Raw genomic sequence first — 12,379 nt, 5'->3', positions numbered from 1 at the left:
TGAACCATGCAGTTAGTCATGTGGGATCCAGTGCCTTAACCTCCATGTCACTTGCTGGCCTAACAGTACTTTCTATTTATATAGCTTAACTATATGTTTTTCAGTTAGTGAAGCATAGAAAAATGGTTTTTGTCTTAATTTTTTTTTATCATTCACATATGTCACTTTATTCTTGTAAATAACACCTTGAAATTTTATATTGATTTTTTTCCCCTACAGTTCCATCTCCTAACCTTTATAGCCAGCTGAATGCACTACAATTTACTCTGGATCAAAGAAGCATTCTATGGTTAAATCAATTTCTTTTGGATTTAAAACAGAGTCTTAATCAATTCATGGCTGTGTACAAGTTGAATGACAATTCAAAATCTGATGAGCATGTTGATATTCGCATTGATGGCTTGATGCTAAAGGTACCATATAAACATGTGGCTGTGATTACAAAACCATTTTTTATGAAAGAGGAGTCGACAGCATTATACTTTGTCTGGATTTAAGATGGGTGTTTAAATATAAATCAACTTCATTGCAATCTTAATTTTTATTTTAAAATTGAAAATTCAATTTATTCTCAATTTGGTAGAACCTTTTTTTTGAGCGAGGTTTTTGCTATAGGGCGTGTGTGCGCGCCAGAGACAGAGAGACAGAAAGCAAGAAATCACCCCCCAGGGGGGATGGCCACGCCGCAATTCCTTCTCCTCAATTCTCCTCTTGGGATCTTGGGCACACACGCACACGCGCCTGGTGTGAGTTTAGGCCACCAGATCCAGGTCTCGAACCACGGTCGACTACATGGGAGTCCAGCGACATAGCCATTACACTAACTGCTGGTCCCAATTTGGTAGAATCTTTTAAGAGACTTTTTTCTTCTTGCCAGTTTGTATTTCTTATTATTTTTTAAATTCCCTTCTTTTTCTAATATTTTTTTCAATTTTGTACTGCTCATCAATTTGGAGATGAGCTATAGCAGTAAAGTTAAACTCAATCATCTTATTTTCTGCTTCTTAAAAGAGCAGTTAAAAATTTTCTTCTGAGAAGGATAAGTTATATAATAAAGCTTAAAAATTATATCTGAGTTTAATTTGTTCATTTACTGTTTTGTTACTATCCAAAGATAATACAAATTTGTTTTTTATTACATTCAAGTGGTTGATCATTGCCCTCCATGGGTAGCTAAATTTTAGAGGAAGGAGATTTTTTAAAAAAGAGAGCTGACATAGTTTGGTAAACAGGGAAAATAAGATCTAGACATGGATGAAAATTTCAGTCTGTAGGTCTCTTGCTGGTAGACTAAATTTATATATACCTTGATTTTTTTCTCAGTAAAGTGAGGTCAGTAATACTCAACATTGAGCCAGCAGATGTTTGAATAGGAAAATAATATTGAAGAGAAATGTTGAGAAAAGAATTCTTGAGCTATGTCATGTTCTTGATTATTTTGTTTTTAAGATGTATAGATTTATAAGTTGGAATAGGTTAATTTTTTTTTTTTTGCCTTCTAGTGTGTGATTCCTTCTGAAATGAAATCTGAATGTCATCAAGATCAGCCACATGCAATTTCTATTCAGAGTTCTGAAATGACTGCCACAAATACAAGGCAGTGTCCAAACTGTCGACATTCTGATCTAGAAGCTTTGTTTCAAGACTTCAAAGATTGTGATTTTTTTAGTAAAACATATACCAGCTTTCCCAAATCTTGTGACAGTTTCAACCTTCTGCATCCCATCTTCCAGAGACATGCTCATGAACAAGATACCAAAATGCATGAAGTTTATAAGGGAAATATTACTCCTAAATTGAATAAGCACACTCTTAAAACTTCTGCTGCTACTGATGTTTGGGCTGTTCACTTTTCCCAATTTTGGATAGACTATGAAGGGATGAAAAGTGGAAAAGGACGACCAGTAAGTTTTGTAGATGCCTTTCCTCTTTCCATCTGGATTTGTCAACCAACAAGGTATACAGAGTCACAAAAAGAGCTGCAGACTTGTAGTCAGGTATCCCTAAATACATCACAAAGTGAATCTAGTGATCTGACTGGCCGATTGAAGCGGAAAAAGCTCTTGAAGGAGTATTATAGTACAGAATCCGAGCCATTGACAGCCGATGGCCAGAAGACACCTTTATCAGATTCGTTTTTAAGATGTTCCTCTTCACCATCGGATGCAGATATTCATGTCCTGGTTCACGTTCTTAAACATGTCAGTATGCAGATCAATCACTACCAGTACCTGTTCCTACTTTTCCTTCATGAGTCACTTATTCTGCTTTCAGAAAACTTAAGGAAAGACGTAGAAGCTGTGACTGGCAGTCCTGCTAGTCAGATGTCTGTGTGCGTTGGAATTTTACTGAGAAGTGCAGAACTGGCTCTTTTGCTGCATCCAGTGGACCAGGCAACTACTATGAAGTCTCCTGTTTCTGAAAGTGTGAGCCCGATGGTTCCAGATTATTTGCCTACAGAAAATGGAGAATTTTTGTCTTCAAAAAGAAAACAACTTAGTAGTGGTATAAATCGAATTAGAAGTGTAGCTGTTAATCATATGTCAGACAGCAGGTCTTTGAGTGTTGATCTTAGCCACGTCCCTTTAAAAGATCCTTTGCTTTTTAAGTCAGCTAGTGATACAAATCTGCAAAAGGGTATTTCTTTCCTGGACTATTTATCAGATAAACATTTAGGAAAAATAAGTGAAGATGAAAGTAGTGGACTTGTTTGCAAAAGCGGCTCAGGAGAACTTGGATCAGAAATAAGCCATAAAAGGGATTCCTCTTCTGCAGATTCGAATAGTGTCATAAATTACAGAGAAGATTCAAATATGCCGTCATTTGATAATGATGGTAATCAAAACATGCTTTCAAATAGTGTAATTGGTAAAGGAAATGAAAATGTAGAGTCAATTTTTAAAGCTGAAGATTTGCTTCCAGAAGCAGCTTCATTCTCTGAGAACCTAGAAATCAGTAAAGAAGAGACAACCACAGCTAGAACACTTAAATCACAGTCATTTTTAAGGTAACAACATATTGGAATTTTTGTTTTGTTTTGTTGAGTATGTGTACATGTGAGTGTATTTTGTTTTGGGCAGAAAACCTTATAACAAAATATGGCATGGAAGAATAGAGTTTTTCACAATATAAGAACACTTTAAAGCCCATATATTTAAATATAATGTAAAAACTGGATGCTATGTGAGTATTTTTAATTTGCTAGAATATTTATCTATTTATCTACTATTTATCTATATTTATCTATTTATCTATCTATTTATTTATCTATTTATCTATTTATGGAGAGGTTTTTGCTATAGAGTGTGTACACTTGCCAGAGAGAGACAGAGAGACAAAGCGAGAAATCACCCCCCCAGAGGGATGGCCACACCGCAGTCCCTTCTCCTCCATTCTCCTCTGGGGATCTTGGGCGCACACGCACACGTGCCTGGTATGAGTTTAAGCCACTGGATTCGGGACTTGAACCATGTTTGACTACATGGGAGCCCAGCAACATAGCCATTACGCCAACTGCTGGTCCCCTAGACGAATTTTTAGAATACAATTATTTTCATTACATGTAGTAATTTAAAAATAATTTTGTTTGTTAACAGCGGAAAGCCTAAAGAACGCTGCCCATCCAACCTGGCTCCACTCTGTGTTTCTTATAAGAATATGAAAAGAAGCTCCTCACAACTCTCACTGGATACCATTTCACTTGACAGTATGATACTGGAAGAACAGTTGTTAGAAAGTGATGGAAGTGATAGCCATATATTTTTGGAAAAAGGTAAAGCAGCAGTTTAAGAATTTATATTTTATAGGGCTGAACAGAGTGCAGTGCTCTGTGAGGCAGACTCACATGGGAAGGCTCCCAGTTCAAGTCTCAAGACCTTCCTAAATACGCCAGGCACATGTTTGCCCATGATCTGGCACTGGTTAAGGCCTGTGGGTAGCTTGTGGCGTCAACACCCTGTTGGTGATGCTGTCATTTTCTCACTCACAGAAGAAAAAAGTGAATAGACTTTTAAGAACAAAACAAAGTTTATATATTTTATATACACACATACACACACACACACAAATGTAAGAAAGTGATATTTAAATCTTTTTTTATATTCAGTAATAGTTCATTACATCCAAAAAAGTCATTACATATATATAGTATACATTAGTACCTAGCTTTCTAATGGTTGTCCCATTGCTTCTTTTAACCAGATATTTCTGTCTCTTTATGGCCAACATTCAGCAATTATTTGTAATCATTTAGATCATGAAGCAGCCAACAGTAAGGCATCAGCCTCTATTGCAGAGATTCTTGTATCTGGAAATTCAATTAGACAGGCTTCATTTGCATGGTAAATTCTCAATTATATGGTCCTATGACTGTAATTTTTCCAGACTGGAGAGATTCTGATTTATAATACCAACATTATTTCACATACCTAGTAGTTTATATACCATCTCCATTTCATTCAAATGCATCCAGTGCCCCAGCAAAGATCGCTAGGAATGGCTTAGAAACTATTAAATGCATCCTCATCAGTAAGGCATTTGGAATTTTGTGAACAGGAATAATAAAAGCATGAGCCATAATCAAAGAGTAGTTGCCATAGAAACAAACTTAGGGACCAGCGACAAATAGGAATTATTTCCTATTTAAGGGAAATTAGCCTAGGTATATAAAGGAAAACAGTTTAGGTTAGATGATTAGTAGTGTAATAACAAATTACAAATATGTAGTAAGTAATAATATAGTAACTATTATTAGTGTAAGTACTATAATGCTAGCTAATATTTATTGTCATGAACTGCCTTAGTCTATTTTGTGCTGCTATTGCAGAATACCACAAACTGGGTAATTTATAAAGAACAGAAATTTAGCATATTTCTCACAGTTTTGGAGGCTGGGGATTTCAAGATCAAGGCCCCAGCGGGTTTGGTCTTTTGGTGAGTGATGCATCTTCTGGAGGTGGAATGCTGTGTGTTTACATGATGGAAGACAGAGGTCAAAAGATGCTATGCAAAGCTTCTTTTATAAGGGCTTCCCATTCTTGAGGGAAAAGACTTCATGTCCTAATAACCTCTTAAAGGCCACCTCTTAATACTGTCACATGGGCAGGTCATGAATTTTGGAGGGTACACATTCAAACCAAAACAGACATTTAAATAGTTTAACTCACTTAAGTTAACCCCCAGCCCTGTAATAATGGTAACTAACATTTATGGAGCATTTAGTATTGGCACAATTCTATGTGCTTTGTGTATATATTAATACATTCAATGCACAACAATTCTGTTAATAATGTACTGTTATCTTCATATAGGTTCAATAACTATCCCAAGGTGATAAAACTAGTAAATGGTTTAAATCCAGGTATTCTGGGTCTAGAACCTATATTTTTACTTGTGATATACCATATTTTCCTAATTTCACAGATCTGGAAACTGAGGCTCAAGTAAAAGGTTAAATAATAGTCACATTATTGTAGGTAGAGGTTTTTTGTTTGGCTGTCATATACTAATGCTTACTAGGTACTTACTATATTAATTATTGTTTGAAGCATTTTACATGTATTAATCTTCAAGTAAATGTGAAGTAGGAACGATTACCATCTTCATTTTAAAGGTGAGGAAGAAGGGAAACAAAGCCTAGTGCGATTAAGCTGCTTTTCCAAGCTCACACAGCTAGTGGGTGGTAGAGTTAACATTTGAACCCAGATACACTTCACAGTCTGAGCTATTTTATCTGACGCTAACATGTCTTCTTAACTAAATTTACCCTTCACATGGAAGTCAGAAGAAAGGCTCTCTGCTAGCCTTTTTACTCTAATTGGGTGGGAGATAGCAGTCAATCTCCCTGACATAATAGGTGATGTTCAGTAAGAGTAGCAAACATTTATTGAACACCTATAGTCACTCTACCAAGTGCTTTAAAAGACATTGTTTCTTTAATTCCCATAACAACCATATCAGACGGTTTGTTATTCTTATTGATCCCCTTTTTTATATTATAGATTTAGAAACTTAAGCTAGTAGTTATCTTGTCCAAAGTTATATAAGGGGTCTTCAAAATGTTCATACAAAATGCATATGATGAAAAAAGCTATGCATAGATTCAAATTTTTTGCACCAAAATAAACTAGTACTTTAATTTCATTTTTCCACAGACTTGTTGCAGTCCCCTAATATAGTCAGAAAGTAAGAGAGGCAGATTTGTTGGCTAATCTGACACAAGAACCCACATTATTTGTTTGTTTTAAGTTTGTTTATTCAATGATAGAGAAAGAGAGACAGAGACATAGATACTGCACCCATGAAAGAGTCTTGATATCTTGGTCCTAGGCTAGCTTCAACTAGCTCTAAATCATGGGCAAATGCATGCCTGGCACATTCAGGGATGTCTCTGGACATGAACTGGCACCCATTCTGTGTAGGGCTCCCTTTCAGAGCATTGTGTTTTAATGCTGTGCCATTTGTTCATTAAAAATTATTTACATGAAGCAAAATGTACTCTCTTTTTTTGTGTTTAGTTCTATTAGTTTTGTCAAATTTGCACTGTTGCGTAACCAGCATTCAACCAACATGTTAGAGAAGAGTTCTGTAAATTCCTGATAGTCCTTTGTGCTACTCTCTTAGAGTCATTACCATCTTCCCACCCCGTCAATCTCTGATCTGTTTTTTTAATTAATTTTTAAATGTTTTAATTTATATAATAATTGTTCATATTTATAGGATACAGTATGGTTTTTTTGGTACATGAGTATAATATGTTATGATCAAACCCAGATAATTAGCATTAGCCATCATCAAATGTAAGTTATTGTGTTGAGTACATTTATAATCCTCTCTTCTCACCATCTTGAAATACACAATACATTATTGTTAACTATAGTTTTGTAGTTTTTAATAGCTTTTTTTTAGAGAGATTTTTGCCTTAGGGCATGTATATATGCTTGCCAGAGAGAGAGAGACAGAGACAGAGAAACTTAGAGAGAAAGTGAGAAACCCCCCCACGAGGGGGATGGCCATGACGCAATCCCTTCTCCTCCATTCTCCTCCCAGGATCTTGGGCAGCACGCACGTGCGTGCTGTCAAGCCACCAGGTCTGGGTGTTGTCAGCCATGTTGGAGTCCATTGAAATGACTGTTATACCATCTGCTGGACCTAGTTTTTTTAGCTTCTAACCATCATGCTAGCCCCCCAGATTTGGGAAATATAAATAAAAAACCCCAGTCTAACTCTGTTTTAGGTAATTTATAGTAGTCTCCAGTATAGCAGTTAAATGTAGAAGAGGTATTGATATGACTCATAAAAATCTATTCTAGTTTTTCAAAACACTCTAGTTGCCCTGTCTCCTTTATAGTTTACAATCCTACATTAACAGTGGATATTTGTCTAGTGATCAAAATATCCTTAAAAAAGCAGTGTTCTGTAGGAAACATCCCTATTCTTAAAAAAACAGCAGTTGTTTTCTTCTTATTATTTCTAGTAATTAAAAATAAATCAAAGTGACCACTGATCATTGTGGGAAACTTGGAAAATTAAACTATTATTTAGGAAATAAAATCACACAAAGTTTCACATTTTAGAGAGCTCAACAGTTATTTATTCTATGAATATGTGTAGATACCCATATATATGTTGTTATATTATGTGTATGGTTTTATAACCTCCTTTTTATCATTTGTGAACATTTTATAATATTATTTAAACTCCTCTGAAAATATTGGGGACTAGCAAGTGGCGTGGCAGTTAAGGCACTGGACACTCTCACATGACTGACCACAGTTCAAGTCCCAGACCTGGTGGCTTGCTTTCTCATTTTCCCTCTCTCTCTCTCTCTGGTAAAATTAAAATAAATAAAAAAAAAAGAATAAATAAAGTTAAATAAATAATTCTTTAAAAAAGAAAGAAAGTATTTTAAGCCTGTATAAAATTGTCATAAGAATGTACCAATACCTTTTAATAATTTTCCTAATGTTAGTAACAAATGCATGACTATTCCTTCATCATAAAAAATTAGATGATATGAAGGGGCCTGCAGATGGTGTGGTGGTTGAGGCACTGGACTCTTACATGGCTGACTATGGTTCAAGTCCCGGACATGACAACTTGCTTTCTCACTCTCCTTTCTTTTTGTCTCTCTCTGGTGAAATTGAATAATAATAATAAGTAAAGTGAAATAAATAATTCTTTTAAAAAATTAGATGATATGGACTTATCTAGAGTATAAATTGAAGGTATCACTTAATATCACCTCAAAACCATTCCCTGCTACAGAAGAAAGCACCATCAACTTTTGGTATATATACGTCCAGGCTTTTATTTTTTATTTTAACATACATGTGTATGTCATACACACAGGTGTACAACGTACATACATATATATGTATGTGTGTATGTATCCAATATCCATGAATATCTGTACGTTTTTATGAACACATACATAGGCACATAGCTGGACCATCAGCCTACCTTAGACTAGTATCTTCATAGTTGTTCTTTTCTATGTACAGTTTATTCTTCATTCCAGAGTACTCTGTTTTTGTTTGTTTGCTGTCGTGTGTGTGTGCTTGCCAGACAAAAAGTTTTTTTGAGAAATGATCCCCTGGGGAGATGGCCAGGCCACAATCTTTTCTCTTCCATCCTCACAGAATTTTGAGCATGTATGTACATGCACCTGGCATGTTCTCAAGCTGCCAGGTCTGGGACTTGAACCACACACTCAGCCATTTGGGATCCAGTGCCTTAACCTCCATGCCGCCTGCTGGCCCAAGAGTACTCTTTAAAAAATACAGATTCGGTCATGCTATTTTCTAGTTTAATCCTAATATCATCTCATTGCTATAAGCAATTAAGTTTTAAATTCTTAACGTTATTGACAGCACTCTGTGAGCTGTAGCCTTAGCTTGCCTTTTGTTTTCCTATGTGCCCATTATGCTTCAGAGGTATCACAGTATGAGTAGTCTTCAAGTAGATAATAAAATATGGAAAAAACTGTGCATGATGTAAACATTTTCTTGCACCAAAATTAAATCATATTTTAATTCCATTTTTCAGAAATGATCACGCCACAATCCCTTCTCCACTATCTCTTCCTCTTTTTGGGATTTTGAGCATATACTCACACATGCCGTGTGTGTGTGTGTGTGTGTGTGTGTTGTGTCTTGCTTTCTTTTAAAAATCTTTTTGTTTCTATTTATTTTAAGAATTACTTTTTATTTAACTTTATTTTTTATTATCATTATTATTTTTCAGTTTGATCAGAGAGAAACAGAGAAAGAGAGAGGGAAAGTGAGAAAGCAGGCCATCAGATCCAGAACTCAAACCACAGTCCGCCTTTAACCACCACACCACTTGCCAGCCCTTTATTTTGATTTCTTTAGGTTTCTCCATTAGGGCTCATGTGTTCGCTGGAGAGAGATAGACATTGAGAAGAAAAGTAAGAAATCACCCCCTGGGGGTTGGTCATGCCGTAATCCTTCTCCTTCATTCTCTCAGGATTTTGGACACACATGCACTTGTGCTTGGAGTGATTTTCCAAGGCACTAGGTCCAGGACTCAAACCGCAGTTGGCCATGTAGGAATCCTGTACCTTAACCACTATGCCATGGGCTAGTTCTCCACAAACTTTTTAAAGTCCCTTCATGTACTTTACTCTAGTCTCTTTCCCAATTTCTTTACTGTGGTGAACTTCTTTCCACCTCACGGTCTTCTGCCTGTGCCTGGAATGCTCTTTTTCTTTTTCTTTGCCAGAGGACACATGCACACACAGGAGACAGACAGAGGAGAAGGAAGAAAGCACACCCCCACACACACCATGGAGGAACCACAGTTCCTCCTCCTCCATCATTCTCTCCTTTCTGAATTTTTGGTATGCATGCACATGTACCCATCATGTTTCTCAAGCTTTCTCTAGGACTTTATATTTTTATCAAAGAAGCTTTCTCAACTCTATGTTTGGGAACCCCCTGTGAAATCTTGTTATTAATTAGCTCTTCATGCCATAGTTTTATTTATATGCATCTTCCCTGGCTCATTCGTTTAATAGATAATTTATTGAGCACTTACTATTGTATATTGTCAAACACTAGGTTAGAAGCTGATTATATAGTAGTGGACATAATAATAAATTAAGACCTCTATTTTGTATGTCTTTGGCTTTTACAATTTAACTCTTTATTCATAAGTTATTTTTTAGAAGTAGTAATCTGTGGGACCCAAATTTTTTCACTAATTTTGTTGTATCATAGTTAATTTGAGAAATAGTTAGGTATAGCCACTGAGAAATTAAGGCAACTAGATAAAGATGGAGGATTATCAAATTGATAATAGTGATGTTAACTTTAAGTGAAAAATTATTAGGAGATGCTATAGGATAATAAAAAGAAAAATAAAATGATCAGACTGGGATTATACAGTGTGAACACATTAGAGGGAGGCACAGCTGACGGGGACCTGTTAGTTATATCAACCCTGAAGTCATAATGGGGGGGGGGGCACACAGGCTGTATTCAGCAGTGGAAATTTTCTTTATAGTGAGTTTAGGCTTCAGTATATAACATTTCATCATGGGAAATTATTTCTCATTATTTGCTAACTAATTAACAATCCCATTTTTGTTTGCTTATGGTCTTTTAAACAAGGCTATCTTTGAAAAAGAGTTGAAGACATAGACCATTTTGGTTAAATAAACAGCATTGTGGAATAATTTGTAATACTGATTTTTAGGGGCCAGCAGTTGGCGTGGGGGTCAAGGTGCTGTATCTGACATGGCCAACTTTGTGGTTGAAGTCCTGGGTCCAACAGCTTGAAAAACACACCAGGCATGTGTGTGTGCCCAAAATTACAAAAGGAGGGATTGTCCTGTGACCATCTGCTAGAGGGTGACTTCTCACTTTCCCTCTGTCTTTGTCTCTCTCTTTTTCTCCAGTGCTATGGCAAAAATCTAAAAAACAAAGCAAAACCCTGATTTTTAGTTTATTTGTTTACTTTTGTATTATTCCAGGAATTAAAAAGATTTCAAGTACAGATCACCAGAGCCCAGGAGAGAGTGTGAACGCTAGTGCAAACCTACAGAATTATGGTGAAACCTCTCCAGATGCCATTAGTACAAATTCAGAGGGGGCTCAAGAAAACCACGATGACCTGGTAATAATTGCAGAGTGATTCTATGCAAAGAAATGCCATCGACTTTCCTCCATGTTGATAGATACATGTTTTAGGACATTATTATGTACAATAAATTCTCAGATGTGGGGGATTCACTTGCTCCTTCCATTCTTTTTTTTTTTTTATTTAGATTTTCACTGTAGAGCGCGTGCGCTCGCCAGACAGACAGAGAGAGACATAGAGACAGAAAGCGAGAAATCACCCCCCAGGGGGGATGGTCTCCCCACCCCTTCCCCTCCATTCTCCTCTCGGGATCTTGGGCACGCACGCACACGTGCCCGGCGTGAGTTTTAAGCCACCGGGTCCGGGATACGAACCGCGGTCGACTACGTGGGAGTCCAGTGACATAGCCATTACGCTAACTGCTGGTTCCCACTCCTTCCATTCTTGAAGATGATTTCTTCTCCCATAATCAGGTGTTTTTCTTTGTGTTTTACTTTTCTAGATTTTATTTTATTCTTATTGAAACAGAGGTTCAGGTTTTTTTTTCCATTCTTGTCTTATTTTTAACCTATATTTAGTTTTTTAAAATGCACTTGGAGAAAGTTCGATGGCAAGAAAGATGGTCAGTTCTTATAAGGAGGGGCTTTCTACAAAGAAAATGTGTTACTAGTTTCTTTTAAGCAATCCTGACTCAGTGAAATATTGTTATAGAATACATTAAAAAAAATATGATGTCCAGCCTTTAGTGATAGGATATATAGTTAATCTTTAGGACCTGAAATATTTTATCATGATTGAAAAGAAAAGAAGTTTAAGTTGTTCAGTATAATGTAGCAATCACGTTCTGTAAATTACAAGTATATTTTTAGCTTATTGGATCATAGTTGTATTTTTAGAAGATAATAGTAGTTTCCTGTGTCTTTTCTTTAAATTTTGTTTTAAACTACTTGGGATACTAATATTATTTATACAATCATTAATAGATGTCAGTTGTGGTGTTTAAAATTACTGGTGTTAATGGAGAAATTGACATCCGAGGAGAAGATACAGAAATTTGTCTTCAAGTGAACCAGGTGATACCAGATCAGTTAGGCAATATCAGTCTTCGGCAGTACCTTGGTAATCGTCCAATTGGTAAGATTTAAAAAAAAAAACAAAAAACTGCTTGTCACACAAAATAATATGATTTAAATTTATTTTGTCCTTTATATATGCGTCATCAGCAGTCTATTTTTTTTTTTTTTGGTTGTTTTTTTGGGGAGGGTTTTTTGCTATTTGC

At 36.0% G+C, this 12,379-nt stretch overlaps 1 protein-coding gene across 3 annotated transcripts in view; it reads left to right on the top strand.

Moving 5' to 3' along the window:
• BLTP3B (bridge-like lipid transfer protein family member 3B) overlaps window positions 1-12,379 on the top strand; it is a 110,125-nt gene that overhangs the window by 70,759 nt on the left and 26,987 nt on the right. For all 3 annotated transcript variants that reach the window (XM_006141376.3, XM_006141377.3, XM_014591725.2), the window contains 5 exons: window positions 220-413; window positions 1,503-3,007; window positions 3,597-3,772; window positions 10,994-11,136; window positions 12,084-12,234. In XM_006141376.3, the coding sequence (XP_006141438.1) occupies window positions 220-413; window positions 1,503-3,007; window positions 3,597-3,772; window positions 10,994-11,136; window positions 12,084-12,234 (2,169 nt within the window). The remainder of the gene's footprint in view (window positions 1-219; window positions 414-1,502; window positions 3,008-3,596; window positions 3,773-10,993; window positions 11,137-12,083; window positions 12,235-12,379) is intronic.

Source organism: Tupaia chinensis, unplaced genomic scaffold, assembly GCF_000334495.1.
Source record: "Tupaia chinensis unplaced genomic scaffold, TupChi_1.0 Scaffold000054_1, whole genome shotgun sequence".
Taxonomy (NCBI): domain Eukaryota; kingdom Metazoa; phylum Chordata; class Mammalia; order Scandentia; family Tupaiidae; genus Tupaia; species Tupaia belangeri.
This window is presented reverse-complemented; position numbering and strand designations above follow the sequence as displayed.